Source organism: Mesoplodon bidens (genome assembly GCF_964165515.1).
Source record: "Mesoplodon bidens genome assembly, chromosome: 16".
Lineage (NCBI taxonomy): Eukaryota > Metazoa > Chordata > Mammalia > Artiodactyla > Ziphiidae > Mesoplodon > Mesoplodon bidens.
Window position 1 is genome coordinate 59,377,802 of NC_138173.1, and position 27,214 is coordinate 59,405,015.

The 27,214-nt window shown below is 39.5% G+C and overlaps 1 protein-coding gene across 1 annotated transcript in view; it reads right to left on the reverse strand.

Moving 5' to 3' along the window:
- ENPP2 (ectonucleotide pyrophosphatase/phosphodiesterase 2) overlaps positions 1 to 27,214 on the reverse strand; it is a gene marked incomplete at its 5' end in the record, with an annotated part of 105,584 nt that overhangs the window by 22,639 nt on the left and 55,731 nt on the right. The window contains 10 exon segments of the mRNA XM_081214330.1: positions 54 to 238; positions 1,360 to 1,447; positions 1,612 to 1,699; positions 4,366 to 4,493; positions 4,846 to 4,877; positions 8,149 to 8,274; positions 11,110 to 11,218; positions 18,004 to 18,076; positions 19,025 to 19,090; positions 23,995 to 24,050. Of these exon segments, the coding sequence (XP_081070456.1) occupies positions 54 to 238; positions 1,360 to 1,447; positions 1,612 to 1,699; positions 4,366 to 4,493; positions 4,846 to 4,877; positions 8,149 to 8,274; positions 11,110 to 11,218; positions 18,004 to 18,076; positions 19,025 to 19,090; positions 23,995 to 24,050 (951 nt within the window).

The window sequence follows — 27,214 nt, forward strand, 5'->3', positions numbered from 1 at the left end:
CTGCTCTACACCCAATAGGCTCCTCCATGATAAACATTAAAAATTATTTCTACCTTTGGCTCTACCTTATCATCACAGGTACAGCCCAGGTCAAAATCAGACTGAAGGTACATAATCCCTGGGTAGTTGGGTCTGGTAACTTCCTCTGGCATGGCGGGTCTGAAAGTGTTAGTACGCAGGAGATGGTTCAAACTTCCATGAGTCCCATTATTAGGAGCTGGTTTCAATCCCAGGAGATCTGATGAGAAGAAAGAAAAGATCCAGGTACTTTGTAAATATTTTTGATGAGGTATAGGGAGAGTCAAAACCATTCACCTTCCAAGGGCCTGAAAACTGGGAACACAAATTAGAATCGAACAAAACCAAATTTAGACTGTAGGCTTGCTTCTTACCTCCTAAATCATTCTTGCCCGATCATGTCTTGGCAACAGTGTTCTGAATTAGTATGTTCATTGCTTGATTATAAAGAGAGACATTTCCAGAAAGACAGAGTGAAGAAATAGCGCCTTACTTAGCTACTGCCTATGTCTGTGATAGTTACAACCCAAGGACCATCGGCGTCAGTATCGTTGCCTTTCTGCTTCTCTAAAAGTCTAAGGAGACTTTTTATTCCAAATTTTGAAGTGGGACTTATAATCAATAAATAACCTCTAGTCTGCCCTCTCATGCACTCCACAGAAGCACGGGGACAAGAGGAGGTTTTGGTCTTGTGCCCTAAAGTGCCGCTGTGAAATGAACAGGCTGATTTCACAGCAAGTGAAATGGTTGCCAAGCGAGCATACAGTGACTTGCCTAAGCTGAGAGGTGGGGCAGGGGAGAGCCAGCAGCCAAGATGGGAAAAGAACCCAGGAGACCCGACTTTCAGACTCCCCCTCTAACCACCAGACTGGCACTCCCTTACTAAATAGGAAAAGTTGTCCTCATTCAGCAACTAGAAACTCAAGGAAGAAAAATAATTAGGCGTACATAAATAGCTGGCCAGGATACAAGCTGGCGAAATTTTAACTGGGCTGCAATGGGAGAGATGGAGGTGGGAGAAAGCTCTGTGCCGAACTCTTGCTTTACCCAGCCTCTGACCATTGGTGTCAAACTGTAATGCTATGTTAGATCAGCCAGAGACTGCCAACAGCAACACTATGAAAACTCCCCGTTAGTCAACTGTTGAAGGAAGACAAAGAAGCCTTAGAAGGGGATGATATTCTGTCTCTTGAACCAATGGGCAAATTACAACATTTTTTGTGTGTGAAAAGATGAGGTGATCCCAGAAAACAGACACCTCATTTCTTTCTCTGACATTGAAAGAAGCTCATACGTTAACTCAAGATTGTTTTCTTGGTTTTGATGAAATAAGTGACTTACCACACATAACATTGTAAAGTTCAATGTTTTCAAATGGAGGCACTTTAGTCTTGTACTTAAATGTTGGGCCATAACCTACGAAAACAGTCTTCCAAAAGAAAAGAAAACAAACAAAACAATTAGGCATTGCTAATACCTAGTAGCAACCCTTCCTCGATTTATAAATGCTTTGCAAGCTTCACTCACACCACCATTCCCACCCCTTCTTGGAGTCACTAAAACACACCTCAAGTCACAGTCCTAGGAGCATACCTGCATGCTGCTGACCTTGTTATCAAATCCATGGTCTCCCTGGAAAAAACATTTTCCCGATGGTTTCTTATAAACATCCAAAGGTTTCCTAGAGTGAAACATTGTACAATCAGTTAGGATTTCTCATGAAATCATTCTGATTAAAAAAAAAAACCAAAAGACAAAAACCAGTGCACAAAAAATATCTCTAAGGAGTGGATCTTACAAGTATATTCTTCTCATTGTAATTGCATCATTCCTGTGGTGACGAAAACATGATGCTGTTCTTTTGCCCCAAGTGCTTTTGCTTTGACAATCAGCCCAGGACAAATTGGGACCTGAAGTCCTAGTCCTCTCCTCATACCTAGTGCTTGAACTGAGCAAAGCCCTGGTCACAGGTACAGACACACCTTGTAGATACTGCACGTTCGATTCCAGACCACCACAATAAAGAGAACATCGCAGTAAACTGAGTCACATGAAGTTTTTGGTTTCCCAGTGCATAGAAAAGGTATAGTTATACTATACTATATTAAGTACACAATAGCATTATGTATAAAACAACAACACACATACCTTAATTTAAAAATAGTGCTGTCGGAAAAATGTCACCTATAGACTCTCGATGCAGGGTTGCCACAAAACTTCAACTGTCTGCCTATGTGCTTCACTAGCTCCAGGACTGTAAGACTCTCCACTCTGGGGCCGTGTTTGTCTGGTTCATTTCTACATACCCATCACTATGTTCCATGCTAAGCACACAGTTGGCACTTTAAAAATATGTGATTTTAATCAATGAATGGAGAACTGTATTCTATAAAAATGTTTGCATACAAATTTACCTGTCAACAAATTTACCTAGTAATACCACTAGAGAACATAACTGAGTCATAAGCTTAACATATGTAATAGTGGCATAGCTAACAAGAGTCAAGCCTCACCTAGACAGTACCTCTATTTAGAAATAGACAACGGAAACCTTGCTCTCTAGACATCAAAAACATCTGAGCTTCCTTGTTGGGACAGGAAGATGCCTTTTGCTTTAGAGTCATGCAGCACTTTTCCAAAACACTTTCATGTTTATTAAGACAAGTATTTCCTAAGTACCTATAGGTACATTGTACTGAAGTAAAGTGCTTGGGGGAAAACAAAGAAATTAAACTTTGGGGTCTTTGCTCTTAGAAAAAGTACTTTCATCTTGGGATAAGATATGTGCATATAATAACTCAACAGTGCAAGACATAAGTTGAAAAGGTTTACTGCTAATTAAAATGCCTGGCTTTGGTTTACACTAATTTGCTCAACTATCTTCATCTTTTACTTAACTCCTACTCAACTCCCAAGTTTTCTTCATCGAGACCTACAAACGGTACAAATTTGCTCATTCTTCCAAGCCATCCCATACTCAGACATACTCAGCCAATCCATTTTGGTCACATTTTTGTAACTTTTCCTTGAAGACTCCCCATGTCTGTTCTAAATGATCTCAATAATTTCTAGTTTACATACATATCTCTTCACAATCCTACATATTTAACTCTATGTACCCCCTGACAATTACGGTAGGATATTTGTGTATTTGTCACATGTGTTTCTCTAGATGTTCCATACTGATGCAAGCTCTTAGAGGACACACATTTTCTTGTTATCTTCTCTCCCTTGTAAATTCATTCAGGTACCAAGCCAGAGTACATCTACTAGTTGTTCAATTATTACTAAGTTAATTAAGACTGAGTCTCAGCACTTTTTTTAAGGAGAAAGTCAGAGTAAGAGTGAGTGGGGGACTTCCCTGGTGGCACAGTGGTTAAGAATCCGCCTGCCAGTTCAGGGGACAGGGGTTCGATCCCTGGTCCGGGAAGATCCCACATGCCGCGGAGCAACTAAGCCCGTACGCCACAACTACTGAGCCTGCGCTCTAGAGCCCGTGAGCCACAACTACTGGAGACCACATGCCCTAGAGCCCGCGCCACAAATACTGAACCCGTGTGCTGCAACTACTGAAGACCCCGCCTAGAGCCCTGCTCCGCAACAAGAGAAGCCACCACAATGAGAAGCCGCGCACCGCAACAAAGAGTAGCCCCTGCTTGCCTCAACTAGGGAAATCCCATGCGCAGCAACGAAGACCCAACGCAGCCAAAAAAATAAATAAATAAAAGAGTGAGTAGGAAAGGGCTGCCCCCAGGTCTGTGTGAAAGTGATTAAGCTTTGGATGATTAACTCTTTGGAACTGGTTAGAGCTTCCAGACACATCCTACATCAGATTCAAGAGCAAAGAATAGTCTCTTCCATATTGGAGAGTCTTTTGTAGTTCAAAACAAGGCAAACATCTGAAATATTTAAGGCAATGTAAAACACGCCTACAGTAACAGAGGTTTTAAGATTAATAACATTTTCTGAACTCTTCTATAAATGTCGCTACAAGCTAAGTTTCGTCAACGGAGGCCAAACCTGTCCAGTGTGGTAAGGCAATGTCCCAGGCATATGTTTGACTTACTCAAGTAATAAGAATAGAATGTAAATTTGAAAAACAAAACAGACAGACAAACACACAAAGATGCACTGAGAGGCTACAAACAGCCACCAAGATGCTGAGACCAGGAACACAGAGATGTATTGTCTCGGGGCTAATTGTTTATCCAGCACACAAACTCTTTGCAAACGATGAGATTTCCAACTGAAATTTCTTTTTATAATGGCTAAGGACCTTAAAGGACTCCAGCTTCCAAAGGGGTGGTTATGAAGATGAGAATCAGGGACAGCCTATCCCTAAGTTACCTTGCGACGTGCCATCTTCGGTCCACCAATAAATGGATGTCCTCAATTCTTCTGTTGTTGGCATAGTGCAAACGTTTGGGAAGGTGCTGTTTCATGTAAGGCTTAAAGTGCTGATCTGGTTTTTTACACTGAAATAGAAATAGATATTGAACTTTAGATGGACTGTCTTCTAGAAAAGTCCAAGACATTCTCTCTAGAAAGAGGAAGGAGGTTTTAAGTCAAACAAAAGGCTAATTACTGCATAAATGGCATTTGTTACCCCTATCAAATGATAAAAGCTGAAAACAAATACATTCAAAGGGGATTAGATAATGTTGAAGAAGACATAGAAGGTTATCAGAGGGGAGTTAGAAATTTTTAAGATAGGATGGCAGGGCAGTGAGGAAAATGTTCCTCTCAGCCTACAGGGAAGTTGAATACAGGAGATGAGTGTGTGGAAGCTACTCCAAGGGCAGAGGCCTGGTGACATGCATTACTTACCGTGAGATTAGCAATAATGACTTTAGGGTCATCTGTTCAAAGAGAGAAGGAGAAAGATTTCAAAACAGTTGACAGTAATCACTGAGAGAAATCATTTTTGCAGCGAGAGACTCAATTCTTTTTTTCTTCTCCTAGAAGACCTATCACTTCAGATTTTCTGTAAAATATATGTAAAACTGTGTGTGGGTATTTAAAATTTCAGTAAGTGAAATGTATCTAAATGAGAGGAACAATTCCTATGGTAAATGTCCCTGCTAGGTCCAAGTCAACCTTTCCGGAAGGGAATTCCTCCTTCCAGAACACCGGGGTATTGCTGGGTAAATTGCTTTTTTAAAATTCTCCCAAATGGTCCCTCTGGAACCTGGATTGAGTTTATTTGAAGTTTAACATCAGGAACTAAACTGGGCAATTGGGGCTTTTAATGTAACTTCCTATGTATCTGCAGATCTTTCAAACAAGCGATCATCCACTTTTAAGATGAATCTTCTAATCCATTATTTTTTCTAAAGGGAAGTTTTTTCCTCAGTAATATCACAGGTCTAATTACATAGGTGGCTGCCCCTTTCCAGTTGCAGACACACACATGTATGCACCTCCTTTATTTTCACTACCAGCAAACAAAGGATATTTAGTCAATACCCTGAACTAGCTAAAAGCAAAACTATGTAAATGATGGCTGTGTATAAACTGTGGACAGGATTATATTATCTGAAGGTCCCCTTTTATGGGGGGGGGGGCGGTGGAGAAAGAAGAGATTGTAGGTTGGTTGGATTTTGTTTTGTTTTCCAAAAATTTGCTTCAGCATGTCATTATAGAATCAGCAGAAAAGGAAAGCAGCGTTCAGAAGAGATACCGACAGTCATGAGGCAACCATCCCTGGAATATAAACATCAGTAGAGCAGGTCATGTCTCTGTCATTTCCTGCTGCATCCCCAGGGCCTGGTAAGCACTCAATAAACATTTGTTAATAAATATAAATAAATATTTGTTCATGTTTGTTGCACATGCATGAATAAGCTTGCCTTGCAGCATAAATATACACTCTTCAAAGACAACGTTCAGAATCTTAGTTCTAAAGCTAGGAAGTTCGAAGATTAATAAATGTGGATTCCCTTCTCCTTAAATTGGGGTTAAAATTTAGATGCATCTTTCAATGACAAGAAAATAAGTAATAATGGTAGCAATAATAATTAACCGAAATTGTGTCCATACCATGTTCTGTCTCTGTAAGGGCTTTACAGGCACTGTCTCTCTGGTCATTCACAGCTACTCTGCTGGAATGTAGGTGCGATCAGAATCCTCACTAAGCCAACTGGCATTTAGAAGGTGGAGGCGGGGGACGAGGGGAACGTGCACACTGGGACCCTGCTGGCAATCTGACTGAGCAAGCCATGCTTTGAACCTCTACATTCAGTGACCTCATCAACCACAGTCCTCAAAGGGACCAAAGAGAATGAGTTCATGTTCTTCGATAATGAAGAAAAATAAATAGCACAGGGCAGTCTTGTGCTCAGATAAATCCCGGAGAACTTCTAGGAAATAACAAATGCCTGAGTCCATGTGTGGGACACCAATCCTTCAATTCTGAAATGCTCAGCCCTCTCATGCTAACAGCTCCCAGAGAGCAGGGGAGGTCCCCAGGACAGGGTAGTGGTTAAGAGTCAGTTAAGCATCTGGGTTTACATCCCCGCTCTGCCGCTCACTGACTGTCGTCCTCTTAGCCAGTTACTTCACCTCTCTCTGAGCCTTGATTGCCACTGTTTATAAGAGGAGATGATAATACCTAGCACACAGGCCATTGGAAAGATTCAATACATGTGTATACATCTGGCTGAAAGAGTGATGTGACGAAAACGTCATCATCATAACTACCATTTATATAGCTTTGACTATGTGCTAAACGCTAATCTAAGTGATATGTAGAGAATCTCTCATTTAATCTTCCCCCAAATCCTTATGTTACAGATGAGAAGACTAAGGCACAGAGTGTTTAAGTAGCTTGCCTTAAGTAGCTTAAGGTCACAGAGTGAAGCAGCTGGCAAAGATTTGAACCCACACATCCTGCCACCATTGTTTTTGCTCTTAGACAACTCGCTCTCCCATCTCTCATAAAATGTATGAATGTGTTTTTTTAAATACAAGACATTTAATTATTGGTAGTTATCATTTCATTAGCCTTAGGAAAGTTTTCCTTCCACCCCTAAAACAACCTCCCCATTACTTTTACTGATGTTTTGAAATACCTTTCAAAATAGACAAAAACTTTCTTGCATAAGCCCTAGAATGCAAATACTAAATCAAGAGGTACCATAGTGACTCTGCAGGCCACTCTGGCGAGGCCCTGCCTAGCTCAAGTGAACAGAGAAGACAGGACACGGAGCATAGAAAAGGCATGGAAAAGAGAAGGCAGAGACACCAACGTTTTGTTTATTTCACAGCGTTGCCTGGAGCTGACCTTGGAACAGTTCCCATTTCTGTTGACTCAGTAACATCGTTTGGGAAAAACTTAATTTTCCAAAGCTTTACGCTTGGTGCCAATGGTTTCTTATTCTCAAGGCTAAAAATACTAAAGGATTTTTTTCTTCCCCAAAATGCAGCATGCCTCCAATAAAACTATACACTTCTCCAAAGCTAGGTGGTTGGGCAGCATGTAAAACATCTTAGCCCATAAATCAAAGTTCTCGTCAGTGGCATATCATAATCCAAATGTATAAAACAGAAGTGCTAAGATTATTACTGTTTATTTTATTTCTAATCTGTCAAAACAGCTGCCACTTTCCAAGGGCTTAATAGTTTCTCCTTCTGGGTTCTGTCAATCACTTCTCTAAAGGTGAAGAGTTCCCTTCAACCAGGCTCCTAGGAAGGTTTAGGGTCCGAGGGCACTTTTGCCAACCCTGTCATGGACTCCCTCACTTGAGCTAAAGAGTAAACCTGAACCTCTTGGAAAATTTGTCTCTTGTAAGCAGAAGTTTATGGTTATACACATGCCTCAAATTAAGTGTATTTTCCACATGATAAAAACAAGAGCAAATATTTACATAATGCTACCAGGGGCCAGGAACTATTCTAAGTGATATACATAGATTCATTTTCACAACAACCCTATGAGCTAGTTGTTATTTATCATCCCTTTTTTCAGATGAAAAAAACTGAGGTTTAGAGTTTCAATGACTCATTCAAGTTCACTCAGCTAAGCAGCAAAGCTAGGATTTCCACCCAAATAGTCTAGCTTCAGAGAATAAGCCCTTTCTCACTCCGCTAAATTACCCTTCTAACAATTTAGTATTTTAAGAGTCAACTTACATTTAGCATTATTGCTAAATTTGGGTCGAATTCTTCCTAGAGTTCCTGGCACTAAAGTAATGTCATCCACATTAGTTAGGTAATTGCTCAAGAATTCGGTTCTGTCACATGTGACATCTTCCATTCCTATGGGGAGGGAAAAGAAAGTATTTTCAGGCAACTGTAAAATTAAAATCTCCACACAGACACTAAAGGTAACATTCAGGCCTCTCCTTAATTCGTTTTTCACAACTTAACATGAGGATCCTTCTCTTTTGAGGTTTCTTAACTTGACTTTGAATTTTTGAATGTTTCATTATATACTCTTTTCATCAGACATTGCTTTAGTCATATCATCTTGCAGCACTAGAAGGCTGAAAATGCATCATCTCAATTATATTTTAAGTCATTCAGCAAGACCAACAAGATAAAGGAAGTAACCATGATCTTTTTTAAAAAAATCTATTTACACTGTCATTATGAAAAAGATCTATTCTTAAAAAAAAAACAACCCAGATTGCCTTAAACTCTTCCCAGCTAGGGGTGGTGTAAATAGCTATGTCTCTTTTACAGAATGTCATTTTCCAACTCTCTAATGTATCTCGCGACTTGAGTACATAATCACCAGTCCTCACTCTGCCTTCACTGGTGGCCTTGGATGTTACTGACAAAACAATACTGGCAACAAGAGAGAGAAAGAAAAATGTCAGCCCCAGTGACCACCCAAACTGAAAAACAAAATAACGCTGAAAACAAGCTGTAAACAGTATAATCAGTTAAAACTGAAAGCTAGCAACTAGAATATAAAAAGGGTCTTGATAGGGAATTTTTTCACCAACAAATATTGCCCCCTCCCACCCATGATTTGTTTCCTGCCTCCCATCAAGGAGAATTTCTTGATCAATATTAAAAAAATAAATAAAAACAAACTCAAATCTTAGAATCACAAGTTATGGAGGCTGGAAGAGAACTTTATTGTCATTTCAGAATTTATGAGATGAGATGAAGCTATAAAGGTTTAATATATTGCTTTGTACAATCCAGTATCCAAATATTTTTTAAGTGGGGAAATTTAAATGATTCTGTAAAGGATTCCCTAAGGTTTTGGAATAAAGAAATATAACTCAGAGTGGCCCAGATATGGTGAAATTCAAATTATCACCTTCTGGGATCCCAGATCCAGACCCCTCTTTTTTAAATATAAATTGGAAGGAAGAGAGAGAAAAACATATCCCAACATAGCACAAGGGTTATAGATCTTGCCTTTTAACACTTAAAATCTCAGGAGGAAAAACTGAAACAATAAACAGCTATTATGTTCAAGTACAATGTGAATCCAGGAAGGGGAAGTCTCTAAATACATGTTAATGGGAGACTAGAAGGATCTTCCATTTGCTGCCTTCCTAGGTCACTTAAGCCACCCCAGTGGTGAACCATCTCTCTTGCTTTCAAAGTTCTCTCAAGCATCATCACCCTTCACCCTCCAGACTAACTCTGTGTTGGTGGTGTTAGTGTTCTCATTCTACAGACAAGGAGGCTGAGACTTGGAGAGGCTTTTAAGTGGCACAGTGCAATTTGAACTCCATTGCAACTCATTCTTACTCCAAAGCCCAGGCTCTGGAACACTAGACAATACTACCTTTTAAGAAAGAGATGCTGTGCCATCTATTAATCTCAGAAGCCTGCACACTGGCAAGACCAGACTGTAATCTAGCCAAGACTTTTACAATGCTACAGCATGTGATTCATTGGAGCCCATCTACTTCTTAGACATATGGCTCCACCATGTAAGCAAATGTTCTTGACACCTCTGGACAACTTAAATCAAATCAGCTGTGCCACAGGCTCCAGATTCTCTGTCCTATCTGCAGCTCTCCACCAAGTCAAACTCATGGAACATGATTTTGCAGATGGTTACATTTAGTCCCTGCAAAAGAGCATATTAGTTCTAGGGGATTTTTTTGTTTTTTGTTTTAATTTCTCATAGATCTTCTAGAAAATTCTATAAAGAAAACTTCAGGCCCAGAGCAGAGTTTTGATTAAGGAGAGTTATCTGCCCTTCTTAACAGAACTACCAAGTCAACTAATTTTCTTCTTCCAAACACTCTCCTAGAAGGGAGCAGCCCCATATTCCAGAGTCATGATTTCAATTTGCTAGTTCTGGAATGCAGAAGGCACTCTCAGCCTGCACACCTGTGAAATAAGAATGCTCGCTGATGCACCCTCCCATCCCAGCTCTATAAACATATATGTTTGTGATGCTCTTGATCCATAAATTTTTCTACTTTATACAGTGATTTAGAAAACAGCTTCCTAAACTGCTTCTTCCTCTCTTTAACAGTCTTCTCTATTGAAACAGGGTCCTCTGATTTGGGTCTTGAATTCGCTCAATGAATGCATGGAAATCACTTTTCTCATATGCCACTTCTTTGACAAGAAGCCTATGTCTCCACCTCTTTTTAATCATATTTAGATTTATTTTTTAGCCACATGAACTCTGTGGGCTCCTTTTGGGGATGTGGCTAGGAGGGCTATGTCACATTCACAGAGGAAGCTCTTAATATCACAAGGGAATTGTCTGCAATCTTTTATTTTATTTTATTTTATTTTTGTCATGCTGCACAGCGTGAGGGATATTAGTTCCCCCGCCAGGGATCGAGCCCAGGCCCTAGCAGTGAAAGCGCCAAATCCTAACCACTGGACCGCCAGGGAATTCCCTGCAACTTTTTAATATGGGACAGATTTTTATAGGAAGGCTTTTCCTGGGAAGAATAGGAAGATACAGGAATTCCCTGGTTTTGATCAAAATGTATGCAGGGTCATCTCAGGTCGTCTCATAATTTTGAGTCGTGGCTCGATTTCTTTCCCCATCCTGAAGAAAGGGGGAAGGACGAAGAAGAATACAACCAGGGATTCTGAGAGCAAGGGTTTCCCCAGCACATAAGAAACGTTATCTATCTGGATAATGAAACAAAGCTTTACCATGGTCTCCAACAAAGATGACATTTACACAGCGATGCAGCTTTAGTTGTTTCAGTCCATCCATTAATTGCCCCACTGTTTTGTCAATATCCCTCAGAGGGTTTGTCATCTGGAAAAAGTAGCAAATTAGTCCCTGAAGGTTTTTTTTTTTTCCTTTCAGTACCTCATAGATCTTCTACCCCTAGAATATTCTGGAAAGAAAACTTCAGGCCCAGAGGCAGAGCTTTGTCTAGGGAGATTTTCCTGCCTTTCTAAATGGAAACATGGTCTCAGCATTTTTATTTATATTCTTTTAGGAATGTAAAACCTCTCCTCATTCAATCCCTTTCAAGATTCTTTGATATAAAAATAGAAAAATTAAGGGCACTTCTTTTTTTAGAGATAAAATGGCCTTTCTAAAATGTAACAATGTTCTTTAAGTCCAAGAATTTTGAGAGTGAGTCAGATGGACAGTTTAAGCCTCTTGTTCCCTACGTGAAATCACCTAGGCTTTGAACCATGGCAAGAAGATGGAGGCTAAGTGAATCAAAAGCAGTTCTGAGGTTAAATGGTAACCTTCCACTGGATGCCAAATTAGAGCATCATTAATACAAAGAGATCCATCTAGTGTTCCAAAAAACTTAGCTGTCAATTTCTGACAACAGATTCATAATAGAAGGACTACTTCTAAGAAGCAAGCTACTACTTCTCAATTTAGTCCCTTTCAAGCTGATCTTGAGTAAAATAAAAATCTACAAGAGTTCAAACTTAAACAGAAGTGAATCATTGAGCTTGTTCTAGAAGGTTTCTTATTTAGCCTAACGAAAAATGAAAACTCAGTTCTCTGAAGAACATTTCCAAAGCATAAGAATCATAATCCATCTCTCATGTTTTTGTTTCCAATGGAAGTTTCCGATAGCAGGAATGCCACCACCTACTAGAGACTTCCCTCTCCCTCTCATCTCCGTGCAATGGAAAGATTTTCAAGAAACATCCCATCAGACAAACACTTGACAGAACTTTAGCTGAATTTGACAGCTTAGCTACAATCACACATATCCACTCAAAATGACAGAGATAAGAACGGAAGGGATCGGTGTATCTTTTTTTCCTCAGACACATAATCTTATCTTCCATTAGCATCTTCTCAGATGACTCTTGACCTTTCCTTATATCATGTCATCAGTAAAATCAGATGTAAATTTGTTTTTCTTCATGACAGGAGTCAGTATTTCAAATTCTGTCCCAAGGAGTAAGTCACAAGGGAAAGTTTCATAATGATGTGTGCAGCATAATCTGATGAGACTAACAGAGGGTAGACTTAGAGCTATCTGCTTCTGAGTAAACTGTGCTCTCCTCTAAGACCTTCACCTAGACAAAGAAATACCAAGTGCGCAACCTATGTCAACCCTTGGCAACAAACTCATTTTCTTTAGTCAGAAAGATGACTCAGGTTAAAATCCAGAACGTATTTCTTACTGATTAGTTCAAACAATCATAAATAAGATAGGGCCTCAGAGGTCTCCGGAGGTTTCAAGAAAAGTAACAACCTATAGGCTATTCTGAATGTAGTGAAAAGAGTACACATTGCTCATATCTCTATAAGAAAACACACCCAACTCTATCTACCCATTGTGTTCCCTCTCCTTCTGTCTCAGCTCTTCCCTTGCCTATCATCTAAGACCTCTTCTGAACTTGCAAGGTACAGACCACTGATCTAGTCCAATATACTGTTGAGTTCTAATCTATCCCGTCTGTCAGGAGTTCCCCGACTACCTTGCTGGGTTGTTCTCAAGAACCAAGGCTACAAGAAACTGTGACAAACTCTGTGAAAAAGTGCAAGCAAAACCAATAGCTTTCTTAACACTCATTCAAGCCTAAATATTCATACTAGTTTGGGGCAACTAACTTTAAAGAAAGTAGAAGGCGTTTTTTGTTTTTTGTTTTTTTCTGGCTGAAAGATCAAGAAGTCTTCACATCAGTGTTAACCTCTGAAGGAGCAGATTCTTCTGGATTCAAAGCCAAGGATGACACACCAGACTTTTTCTGAAACATATTCAGCTGGTTTTCAAACCAAGGCACTGAAGGAAACCTTCAACTCAGACCTGCCCGCCACAAAGCTTTGGAACAATAGATAAACTTACTTTGTCCTGACGAGTTTCCGCAGCATAATGATCCATCCTATGTAATTTTCTTCTTCTTTTCTTTGGAGGAGTAACTGGTCTTTCCTGTCTCCTCTTAGGGGTAACCTTCCTCTTAGGTCTCTTAGCCGGAGTAAAAGGTGAACCATAACTACTCTCCTGTACTGGCGGATAGAGATGTCTGGACTCAGAAGTCGTTTGTCCCTCTGGGTCAGATCATAAAGCTCACACTTTGCCATCTGGGGTCAGCAGAGTCTTAGTTAAAAAAACTGACTCCTTAAGTGAGAAAACATTGGTATGAGGGATGATTCAGGGAACTCTACAGAGAGAAGCCTCCTAGCTTGATCTTGATGCTGCTGTTACAGCTTCTTCACTGAGAACAAGAATATGATTTAAGAGAATCTGGTCATGTGGGTCTCTTTTGGCTGAGGGGCCTACTGTGGATAGACCTGAAGGTGACACAGAATTCTGCATTCCATAACTCCTGCATTACGGAGAGACTGGTCCTTGGCTACGAAAAGCTCTCCATTTATAAAGTACTAGCTGAAAACTTAATAGAATACTAGTCACTTGGTCGTTTCAAGGTGCAAAAGGATTCATGGAGGTGGTTCCAATTCAGATTCTAACAGGTATCTGTTCAGACCACCAACTATATCCAAGCAACTGTCACCTTCTTTGGAAAGGATCAGGAAAAAAATTTTAAACCAAGGGTGGAATGAAACATAAATATCAAGCAGTCCTCCTTGGTCATGAATGTACTTCCACAAATCAGCAGAGAGAACTTCCCACTGATAATTTAGGTTTCTGGTAGAGAAGAACTCTGAGCTAAGAGGTAACCATAAATAGAACTGTCTTTTTAAAAATCCTCTTGTGAAATTAGGTAAAATGTAAAAAGTCATCGAGACCTCTTCATCTTGGTATACAAATATATATCAAGAAAGATTCTACTTATACTCTTTCTGTTAGACATTTCCCTTTTAGTGGTGGTTGGGGGGTAGTGGCTGTACTATGCATGTGTTCTGAAAATCTAGCGAGCAGTAAAGGCTGACACGTAAACTGTAGGTAAGGAAGGTAACCTTGTGGGACTTCCAAATGCTGGAGAAAAACAGGCCCCTGATTTGCTGATGGTGCAAAGGTGAATTAAAGCAGCAAGCCCTGCTGTCTACCTAGCTGATTTCTTTCGGTGGGATGGTTCCGAGACTCATTCAAATGCAAGAAGGGCCAGGAGGAGGAACGATGTTAGTGTATCCAAAAAGGAGGCCATCTGCCATGCGATTTCACTGTTTCCAGAGCAAGCCACTGCAAAGGCATCGCCACAGCTGTCTCATCCTCTCTCTCCAGCAGAGCGATGGAAAGACACAGCCCCACGGACTCTGGTTTGGTTTGGTTTTTTTTTTAATGCCTCTAGTTTTAGCCAATTCCCCATGAGGTGAGAAGCAAAAGGAAAAAGAGGGTTTACCATTTCATGGTCACCAAATTCATCAGCTAGCGCTCAAGTCTGCCCATCAGACACTCGGCCATTTGCAAGAGACCTCAACATTCCAAAGGCTCCAAAGGTAGCCCTTCTGGTTGCAGCAGGTTAGAGGGGCAGCAGGAGCAACAGGATTTTAGTCAAAATGAGTTTTCATCCAGGGATTATATTGCATGGATTTCCTTCTTCGAATGTTAGAGGTTGACAATAGCTAAGTTTTCACTGACCAGCCATACTTTAGTCTGACTTTAGAAGATTTAGCCTGAGGTTATTAGAAGGATGGGAAGGAGAGGGGTAAATTTCCCTGCTTTTCAGGATACTTTGCCATCTGAAGGTAGTAACTAGCCAGCCAAAGCTCTGCCCCTAGGCCTGAAGAGCAGCCGAACGAAGAGTCACAGGGAAAGCATAGAAGCTCAAAGAGAAAAAGGTTGCGCCAGTAACCAAAAGCAAGCATATTTTCTGAACATTCACCATTACACTGTGAAACCAGCAGCAATACGCCATTTCTTGAAGCTATTAGCCCAATGTTTGCGAATCGTCCTGAAAAAAGTATACTCAGGTATTAAGCGAATAAAGCACAAACTTCAAGTGTGTTGGAGCACACAACATTTTGCCAGATTGAATCATTTCGATTAAATTGCAAATGCAAGGTGTAAAAGATAACGTTACTGATTTTAAAGATAATATTTTAGCTACATGCACAATAAGTGTAGATGAGGGCTATATAGGTAGATAAACCAATTCGTCTACCACAAAAAAGAGGTTTTGCTGGCTTTGGTTTCATGTTTTAAACTGTTTTGTTTTTCTTTCAGTAAAAAATAAGATTCCTAGAACCAAATGAGAAATCGTTGAAATCTGAAAACATCCCTTGCTTTTTTGGGAGAAAGTGACCAAGTTCTCAGGTTATCATAACTGAAGATACATCATAAGTGTTTTACCCCGTAGATATATGAGAATATCCCCGTTATAAGAAGCATTAGCACTAAAAAAGAACATAGCGTGAATACTTCCAACTCTTAATTCAAAAATACTCAGGAAAAAATGTTTGTATATTTATGAGAATCCTGAACATAGAACCATCATTACAGCAAATTAAAGTGTCCTATGTTATACTTCATTTATCACTGCTCAGGACTTAAAAAAAAAACTTTTAGTTTATTTCTCAATCAAAAACACACTTTCAAGTAAGTAATTATAACTGAACTACACATATTAGAAATCCAGAGATGTTAATGAATAAAGAACATTCATTGCTAAGCCATATAACTTTTAAGGAAATGAAAATTATAAGAATTATACCTCCTCTGTGTAGTAAAAAGCCAACTTTTGACATAAAGAAAACGTTCTGTGTGGTTTGAACATAGTTATTAATGGACCACTTTGCTTATCTCCTGGACTAAAGGAGAGTTAAATTATTTCCTAGTCTGGGAGTCAGAAGTTCTGTCTCCAAGTTCACTTACCAGCTGAGCAACTGGAGTAGCTCCTAACCTCTTAAAATACCAGCCTCTGGCTTTTAAAAGAACGGCTATACCAAGCACTGTTTGTCTATGCCACAGGGTCTTTTAGGGGATACTATTATCCAAGCAAAACTGAACCTTTAAATAGGGTACGTGGAACTGCTTAGGGTTTGGGTTGTTTTTTTTAACATCTTAATAAAATGAGGTTCCTATTGTTCACTTTAGATTAATCTCAAAGAAAATCATCCTAAAGATAAAACAGCCATGCTTGCTCTGGCAAGAATAAGATTTGTGTTTCATGTATGCAGATGTTTATCTCATTTTATCATTTGTGTTTCATAATCATGCACCAGTGGTTAAACATCAAAGGAATAGGAAAAAGAGCATCAGACTTATATGACTTCAATGATTTAAGGCAAACTCGGAATGGGTTCACACAGCCTCTAGTTTCCAGTGCTTAAGGCAATCACCGCTGAATTGATGTTAAAGCATTCAGAAGTATTTATGGCTCCTTAGTATTTACTGTCTTTGTTTAAACATGCTGCATTTTTTTTTTTTTTTTTTTTTTTTTTTTGCGGTACGCGGGCCTCTCACTGTTGTGGCCTCTCCCGTTGCGGAGCACAGGCTCCGGACGCGCAGGCTCAGCAGCCATGGCTCACGGGCCCAGCTGCTCCGCGGCATGTGGGATCTTCCCGGACCGGGGCACGAACCCATGTCTCCTGAATCGGCAGGCGGACTTTCAACCACTGCGCCACCAGGGAAGCCCTAAACATGCTGCAGTTTGATCAGAAATACTTAAACCAAGACACACTTATCTGTATTTCCTTAGTCATCCTTACGCTGAACATAACAAACTTAATTATAGCCAACAGTGTTGCCATCGGCTATCAGAGAATAAGAGGTAGTTCCCATCATCAAAGAGTTTATGAAACAATTTCTCATCCAAAATCAAGTTTTATTATGTTGATGTAGACTTCACCACTCTAGTAAGAAAGAGAGGTGGAAAACATTTCAAAGATTAAAAGATTTAGATTTGCAAATCCCAGCATATTTTTAAATGATCTGTGCTGAAGCACTGGGGAAATTTCCATCTCTCGATAAAAGAGGAACATAATAAAATATCTCCATCCCTTTCCCACCTCCTGAACTTGAAGTTATACTGGATGCTACCTTATAGACAGATTGTCTTCTACTAAGATCCCCGAGTGATACAAGGGTGTCACGCTGCTCTGCTAAACAGATTCATTCAACAGTGTATTTCTCCCAATTAAGAATTTGTTTCACTTCAGGGGGTGATGGATATGTTCATACTCTTGATCATGGTGATGGTCTCACAGGTATATACCTATGTCAAGATTTATCAAATAAAAAATGTCCAATGCTATCAAATTTTCCAGGTTGCTCGTACCTGCTAAGGTTAGTGAGCTGACCTACCCTCTCTGAACAGCATAACCATTTTAAGGGAGCTGAAATTCAGTTGCAATGCTTTATATTGCAGGTTTCATCTCCAGATTCTTTTCTGCTCCTATCCCAGTGATGGCAAATGCCAACCATTCCCGATGCTTCATGTTTTGACTGATGCCTGCAGGGCTGGAATACATCCCTTCCTATGAACACCAAGTTTAGGATATGTTTGAATAGCAAATCAATCTGAAGTGAAGTTCCTGTAAGAAAACCAGGTACATTTAAGATTCTTTTAAGTTTTTACTCTTGTAGTTCTTTGACTCTGTATCCACTTTGCACATACAAACACCCTAAGAGACTTTGTACAAATCCTGAAATAAGGTCAGTAGATTAGGTGGCCCAGGGACACAGGTTCTCCTCAGGCAGAAGATAAGCTACTAACCTCAGGGCCAAAAGGGCCATATTTGTGTCCAGAGAAATCAGGTTGTTCGGAATAGAAGGCATAGACTGAAGGCCTACGGGAAAATTGGAAGGTTCAGAATCTCCCCCAAACCACACATGACAAAGAATATCAAATATCCCTACACATTACCGAAAAATCCTCTCAAATCAAGTTAATTAATCGCCCAACCACTGTTAGTCTTAGCATGAAAAAAGTCTCTTTCTTGTTTTTTTTCTATAAGATAAAAAACACCCACCACCCCCTACACCGTCCCCGCTGGGGTAACTGTCTGGTTACTACCTTCAGGAATAAAAAGTCATGAGGAAAATCTGAAACGCAGACTCTGGTCTTGGATCCCCAAGATAATAGAGCCCAGTGATAATTCACAGGGGCCATGCAATCTGCAGCCTGAAAGAACAACTCCATTCAAGTGGAAAGTCAGTCTTCTGGACTGGGAGCTTGGGATTAGCAGATGCAAACTATTATATATTGAATGGATAAACAATAAGGTCCTACTGTATAGAACAGGGAACTATATTCCACATCCTGTGATATACCATAATGGAAAAGAATATGAAAAAGAATGTATATATATGCATAACTGAATCACTTTGCTGTACAGTAGAAACTAACACAACATTGTAAATCAACTGTACTTCAATATAATAAAATCTTTTTTAAAAGGCAGTCTTCATGCTTCCCCAATCGTTGGGATGCTGCTGGTTTATTTATCAAAGCTGGGAACACCCTCGAGCTCCGCTGCGGTGACCAGGATTGATAGCTGGAGTAATTCATGTAATTAAATGGTCCTCAATAACCTACGTCCATTGTAACCTAAGTCCTTCTTAGGGAAGCCACGTTTAAGGCTCAGAAAACTCATCACAAAACTTGTAATAATACCAAACAATGGCTGTACTTCTATTGCATAGTCCATCTGGTTATTCACCCAATTCCAACCTAAAATGGAAAAGTACTAAAGAAAGAAGAGGGAGAGCCAGGTGGGATGGGGGGAAGCAAATACCTTTCGTTGTCTGGCAGGGTGAGCCACTGCAGGATGGTTAATATCCTCCGCTCATGAGGGATCATCCTGTAGGGTAGCAACCGGCAAAGCGTGAGGTTAGGCTGCATTTCTACCATCTCCAGCCTGATGAGCTCTTACTCCTGCACCCAGGCCAAGGGCTCTCTATTTACCACCATCTGTTTTCACTTTGTCATAGTAAAAGATCCCCTTTCCAATTAATGTTTAAATGCCCATTTCTATTTGCAACATGTCATGCTGCTCAGCCTCTGCTACAGAAGACAACACTGGAAACTCTGATTCGCAGTGAAACGAAGAATCTGCCATGCTTATCAGAGGCTCAGCTACAGGCAGAAAGGACCCCAGACTCAGAAGCATTGCTATTTAGTGGGTAAAGCCATTAGTTGTAGCCACCGAGGGGCCAGGACTTATATCCCCAATCTACCTCTTGCTGGTGTGACCTCTCTTGACCTCTATGCCTCTTGACCTCTCTCAGCTTCAGTTTGCTCATCAGTAAAATAAAGATGATAGCAAAGCACACTGAACAGCTTGCTTGTAAGGAGGAAACGAGTCAAGAAAGGCAAAAGGCATGTACAGTGCCCAGCACATAGTGAGTGCTAAAAATAATCCCTGTTTTCATTAATGATCATGATTATTTATCATTCAATCTCTAAATAGCTATATGACTCAAGAAACACTATTTAACCTGAAACTTTAAGTTCCTCATGTATAAAATCAGCATTTAGGAAAGGTATTCTTGAAATTCTCTTCTAGCTCTATAAAAATCTATCAAGAATAGGCACATATAATTATGAGACTGACAAAAAGGGTATAATCTTCATCCACAATGACTTTTGTGTTTAAGTCTCATTCCTCGGTTGAAATATAATTACCCTCAATCTGGCACTCATTTCAGGAGCTCTCGGCTAACATGATAGCATTGTATCATGGGCTTGAGTTACATTAAGATGCTCACAAGCTGAGTGATGTCTTTATTTGTGGGGAAATTTGCTTATTTTTTCCTAACAAGGAACACAACATACTTTTCTGCTTCCCCATCCAAGACCAGGCATTAGAGCATGTTTATGATGAATTTAAACTGAAGCCTAAGTTTAGTTGTAGATAGTAAAAATTACTGTGGCCAAGAGTGAACCCGAATATAAACTATAAAAATTACTGTGGCCAAGAGTGAACCCTAATATAAACTATGGTCTCTGGGTGATAATGATGTGTCAATGGAGGGTCATCATTTGTGACAAAGGTACCACTCTGGTGGCGATGTTGATACTGGGAGAGGCTGTGTGTGTTTGGGGGCAGGAGGTAGATGGGAACTCTCTGTACCCACTGCTCAGTTTTGCTGTGAACCTAAAACTGCTCTAAAAATAAACTATTAAAAATTTATTGTGGGATGTTGAGTGAGCCATTTCAACTTTTGCTTTTGGTAGACATGAGCATGAGAGAGGTAGGAGGAAAGACAAACCTTCAGAGCCATGGTAGATGGCTAGAGTTGGCAGGGACTCTAATCAAGCAGCCTCCCCCTATTTCCAATAGGTAGGGGATTTGTCATTCTTCTCTCTGGCCCCTTCTCTGTCTAGAACTATCCTACCAGCCCCAAAAAAGTCATGTTTACCATAAAACAAGTTCTCATTTAAACAAATTCCAATGCTATTGAATAAATGCGATCCTGTTTATTATAACCTATAATTGAATTTGAAGTAGGCATAACAAAGCCAGGTTAATCGCTGAAGGTATTTAATTCTTCAGCCTTAGAAATCCCCTGTATCTGAACAAAATAATTACATACTTTGAATTCTTTCCTAACTTAAAAAAAAGTGAATGTTGTAGCCTTTTCATTTTACCTTGCTTCACTACCTACCTACAAGCTGCTTTATTTTATGTAATTGGTGTTAAGTCACAAAAATGGATTCTGATGGACTCACTTGATGCTAGTGGAAAAATACAAATTAATAGAATTTGTTTCAAGCTCAAAATGTTCACGCTTTAATGCCTTCTTTGGATGGGGTACTTGACAAGTAGGGAGCAGGGAAAAAAAGCATCAGCTCTGAGGCCAGAATGCCTGGGTTTGTGTTGGATGAGACTTTGACAAGTGACTTAACCTTTTAGTGCCTCTATAAAATGAGGAGAATAATAGTCCCTATCTTATAAGGTTGTTGTATGGATTAAAAGAGATAATACTTAGAATAGTGCCTGGCACATGGAAAAATGTTAGCTTTATGGGAGTTCCCTGGTGGCCTAGTGGTTAGGATTCCGGACTTTCACTGCTGTGGCCAGGGTTCAATCCCTAGTAAGGGAACTGAGATTCCGCAAGCCACGTGGCATCCCCACCCCCCAAAAAAGTTAGCTTTTATCATTACGTACTGGATTCACAGGCCCACAGATATAGTACACTCATTCACGAAATATTTGTTAAAAGCGTATTACGTTCAAGGCATTTCTGTGAATACAAAAAAAGATACAAGATACTCCTACCAAAAAAAAAAGCTATTACGGGGAAGTCACCATTCTCAGCTTGGAACGAGAAGCATGTGATTGCCATTTTCTGGGCAGGGGCTGAATACGTGTGTGTGGTAAGAGCATGAGTACTTTGGAGGTCTGAGTATCCACTGTAACTGTGGCCTTGGGTACATTTTACCTCTCTAAGCCTTGGCATTCTGATCTCAAACATGAGGAGTCAGACACAGTGGTCTCTAAGTTTCCTAGTCGTTTTACATTATCTTTATGAAATAACCTCAGAGACCAAAAAGGACATGGCCCTTAGCCATTAATGTTTAAAATTTGAAGCAGACGCGGCACAAACAGATCTGACAAAGGAAGAGTGTATTCCAAACAGAAAGGGAAATGGGATTCATGCTGTTGCCTTTACCATCACTGATTGACATAGAATTTCTCATGACACCAAGTACATTAGACATGTTTAGAAAAAGAAAAGGAAGTAGGAAAGATGGAAAATAAACTAGATGAGTTTCAATAAGCCAGCTGAGTGATTTAGTGCTAAAGGGGAACAAATTACCTTAGGTCATATATAGCCATTGTCTGGTCATTGTTGAAAGAGGTAATGTGAATAAGAAAACAGATACCATTTATTGGCTGTTCTCTATGTACTAAGTACACTACTAAGCACTTTAAATAAGTTAACTCATTCTATTTTCACGATGCCTTATGATGAAGACACTATCATTCCTATTTGAAGATGAGGACATTGATTTATCGAGAGATTAAGTCATCTGTTAGATTAAGTCACTCTATTATGTGACAGAGTTGGGATTGGAATCAATCTAGACACCCATACATAAAGGGAATTACTGCCTTTGAACATGAATTGACAAAGAAGAATGTAATGGAGACTCAGCTGAGGATGATTTTGAAATGAAATGCTATCCTTTGAAAAGCTAGACTAATTCTAGGTTGCAATATGGAACCAGGTTAAAAAGATGACCTTTAAAGTCTAAGTCTATGGTTGAATCTGGTTTTAAATTTTAAAATTTTCAGAATCTATGACGTGTAGATTTCCTTGACATATATTCCATTAAATACCTGGAAGTATGACAAGTTTTTTTCAGTTCTAAAGAGATTTTTGAAAAAGAAAGAAAGAAAATGAATCCAAGTCACTTCCAGGATATAGAGATAAAAGAAGAATAGTCTGAGAAGCAAAGCAAACTACAGACATCTTTGGAGCAAAAAAGCTACCTTCTTATAAGGTTTGAAATGGGTGGAAAAAATTGCCATTCAAAACAGGAACACTAAGCCTTTTCAATGAAGCTCTGCAGCAGTTTCGGGGGGTAAGGGTGGGGACTAAGTATTAATTATGCTGTTGGCACCTCTCCATTCTGCCAGCCAAATATGTTGTGGAGCAGAAGAAATCCCTTCTATACGTATCAATGACAATCAAAGGTTAAAAAATGTAATGCATAAGATTAAATTGGTAAATCTACATGTCATTTCTAACATATACTTATTTCTCAACAGAGCAAATCTCTTTTTAAAAAGTGGGGAGACTTTTAAGGGACACTCTGTGTTAGCTTCAAATCACCAAACCCAATTTCAATTTAGCCCTTCACATCTGAAAAAGCTACCTTTATTCCTGAATTTGGAGAATATAGATGGTACCATTCTGTACTAATCTGAACCTGTGATTGCTCTCAGCGCACTACTATTACAGAATAGTCAGATTTTTGTCACGGCATAAGAGGCAAATATGGAAACAGCTTTAGGTGGTTAAAAAAAAAAAAGATGGTAAGAACATCTCAGTGGGAACAAAATCCCCATGAAAGTTGAAACAGATTCCTTTTCTTACTAAGGAGCCTCAAAAATAATCAACATGTTGACACTTTTATTAGGTAAGTTGCATCTTATGAACATTAACTACTAATCCCCCCATCACGTCTGCGGGGAAGAGAAGTAGTTCCTTTTTTCTTATTAGGGAAATCCTGGAGCTCAGTGGGAAAATGGGGTGGAAACAGAGACTTCCTCTTGTCTCCTGTCTGGAGTTTCCAGTCTCTAGACCACTACATCAGCTGTCTGAGACCCTACTTGATTTTTAAAGTTGTGAACCAAAATAAATATAGAATGTTGTAATATATTTATAGAAAATGATCATTCAAATCACAGCAATAAATAGCCTGAGAAATATACATTCCCTAGGTGCCAAGTTACCAAAAACCTATAAACAGGGACAGAAAATTCTAAAGGGTGACGAGATGTAGGAGAGAAAATCTTCCTTACATTCTATTAAGAAAAGATGGGGGGAAAGAGAGAGAGAAGAGGAAAAGAGAATGGAGATGGAAAACGACAGAGAGGATCTCTTAAAAAAAAAAGGAGGGTTATTTTGAATCAGAAAATATTCATATGTTGGAGTATGTTAACATTTAACTGAAGTGAAATCAAATTGAATGAATGTTTCTTAAATGGAATCATAATTGTAATTTTACATTGACAAAATAGAGGTAACTTACACAGACCAGAAGAATGTCCCAGCTTTCACCCCTTGCTTGGTGGCTGTAATCCATAGCTAATGAGGAAAATATAAGAGGCTTAGAACATATTCTGGGTTTGGGTCAAAGAAGAAAAAGGTTTTAAAATATATTAGCTCAGATATGTTATACTTTACCATGCCCCACCATAAATTTCCCAATATTTGCAACCTTTTTTTTTTCACATCTGGAAGTCAGAATTATTCTTTCCATAAATGTTATTCAATACATTCTCTGCAAAAGCTTTCAAGCTCTGTTATGATTATAGTGGCTTTTTTTTAAAAAAAAACTTTTATTTCATCTCAAGAGTCTCTTCTGTACCTGTCTTTTCTGATCATTGTTTTGAACATTTCACTTACATGGCAGAATTCTGCTCATCAAAGGACCCTGAGTGACCATATGTTTCCTTGACTGTTGAAAGCCTACAGAGGAAAACCCCAATTTGGCACACAGATGCCAGGATCTCGGAACCCAGCTTTGTCTTGTTTAGTTTTAAATGAGGTGAATGAAATGGGGAAAAGGGGCTAGTTTTTATTCTGGTTTTCCCCTTGTACCTTTTACTTAGCCTTTTAGTAAGTGGAATTTTAGGAGTAAATTCCTGGGATAAGTTAGGTGAACCAAGAATGTCATGAAGGCTTTTAAAATATTCTTTCCAGGGACTTCCCCGGTGGTCCAGTGGTTAAGGCTCTGCGTTTCCAGTGCAAGGGGCATGGGTTCGATCCCTGGTTGGGGAACTAAGATCCCCCATGCCCCGTGGAATGGCCAATATATGTATATTATTTCCAGTTCATGCTGTTGGGAGGTAGAAGATACGGCAGTTAAGAACCTGAGCCCAGCGACCAGCTAGCTGCATTTTAAGCCTTGCCTCTGTCACTTACCAGCCGTGTGATCCTTCAGCTAGTTATTTAAGGTCTCTACATTCCTTTAAAATATAGATAATATTACCTAGCACATAGGATTATTCTGAGCTTTAATGAGGTAATACATGTAAAGTCCTTAAAAACAGTGTTTTAGCATTTGGTAAACACTAGATCAATTTTCATCTTAATTATTTCACCTTAATTATTATGCATTAATGGAAATCCAGTTATTTTCAGGACACTAAAAACAACTTAGAATGGCCAGTGTCCCATTGAATAGAAGTCTGTGAGAAGAAACCCCTTAGCTTTAGGAGGCAAACAGGAAAAAGAAGTGTAGCTTGGTTTTTTATAAGACCAAAACAAAAATGGTCTACGAGTTGCAACCAACCTGCTTTGTGGTTTCTTTGTCTCCAGAATTTGATAGTGTTTTACTTACTCCAGTTAAAAATCTTTGTTTTTTGAGGAAAGGGGCAATTTGGAGGTGTGGGGCATTCAGGAGCTTGGCCATGGCCTCAGAAAGGTCTGGAACGCCTGGCCGCGGAGAATTCTGCAAGGATTTCCAGGCCCCTGGGGAGGACTGGAAACCGCCAGCTCCAAAATCACAATTGCTGCAGCTGGCAAGTGAGGGATGGGGCAGGAGAGCATACAGCACCCGCCCAGATTCCAGGAGGTCTGAGCTGCCAGCGGATGTCATTAGCATGGGAAAGGTGGAGTCCTTGCCCCATTGGGATGGACCAGAGAGATCAGAACCTCAGATTGCTCTGAGTATCCTATCGGGGTTTGGTCCAAAATATCCTTCCGCTTTACAGATAAACTCTGGCATTTCTGGGTATCCTCACGCCAAGGAGGACTCAAATGGGTCCTGGAGTTTCATACATTCTTGTGTCAGCGCCTCCTCTAGCAAGAAGGTGAACTCAAACTGAGTCCTGGACAACCTGCACGTGCCTCAAAGCCACCTCAGATCCCAGAGAGATCAGTTTCTTATATTAAGTGATCTATTTGTATACTTATTTTAGTTTCAGAGACACAACTTTGGTGCATGCATAGCCAAACAACTTCCTAGAAAATGTGGTGCCTTGACATTTCCAAGGAAGTTGTATTAGGCAATATTTGGCAGATATGAAATGTAAAATCAATCTGGGGTTTTCTAATGGAATTTTTTTTAATACAATTTCGTCAAATGATGACCCTACATTTTCAAAAGTTATATTGCGGAATACATGCTGATGTTGGCATTATCAGAGCAACAGGAAGCCCTATAAGTAACTTTTAGCTTACTAACCCTCAGGGGGAAAGATCACCAAAGGAGTCTTTGCAATCGTATAAGGAAAGAGCGCTAGGAGAGACGACAGATGTGAGGGTGCTAAAATTATCCCAGTGGCAAAATCAGAATCATTGGTTCTTTGTACTTGTCTGTACTTCCCCCAAATTTTGTAGTGACAATTAACATCTTGGTAATCAGAAAAAACAAAAAAATAACCAGTTGTAAAAAGCAATGTGAACTATGAAGACAAACTAAAGGTAAAAATTTTTTATTTCTTTCTTTATTTCTTCCAAAAAAGAAGCAAAATATTTCTCCCTGCTTCTTGGTACAAGTCCTGTTGGCCGCATTTTCTAAAAGAAAATTGGGAGCATGGTCAGAAAAGTGCAAAGAATGAACAAATAAGAGAGAATACTTGGAATTTTAAAAACATTTTAAAATCTCAAAGGAAAGGACCCTAGCAGTAATGAAGCTGGTCGGTCAAAGGTTTGGCAAATGGTATGAGACTGAAGCATGAAGAAACTTTCTTAAGTTAAATCAGATCATGAGCAGCTATAAAGGTTCTTTTGCAAGTTACACATATATATTATATTTCAGAACTCTAAAGTTAAATCTAGTAATTACAGAGAAAAAAATGCAGTAAAACGTTGGTCCAAAGGAAGATAAATGAAAAGGAGCCTCTTGGTCTATAAAGTGGAGGAGGGGCAGGGGAGGGAGAATCGTAAAACAGAAATCATAAAACTAGTTTCTTGTTAATTCAGAGAAATAGGAATTATAATTTCCCATTCTGAATTTTAATGTAATCTATATTTCCTCAGAGATGGGCCAAACAACACAGCTAAAAAAAAAATTAGCTAAGAAGACACTGAGTCTGGCCTTCCCACCTTTAATCCCAGTATTTCTTCCATTGCTTTCCTTTATCTAAAGGCAGAGTTTTCAACATTTGTGTCCTAGATGCTACATTTTGAAAAGGGGATAAATGAAAATAATATTGTACCCTCTTGATATGTTATCAGGAATAAAAAAAAAGAAAAGAAAACTCCCCCTGGGAGCAGGAGCATTTAAATGCGAAATCCAACAC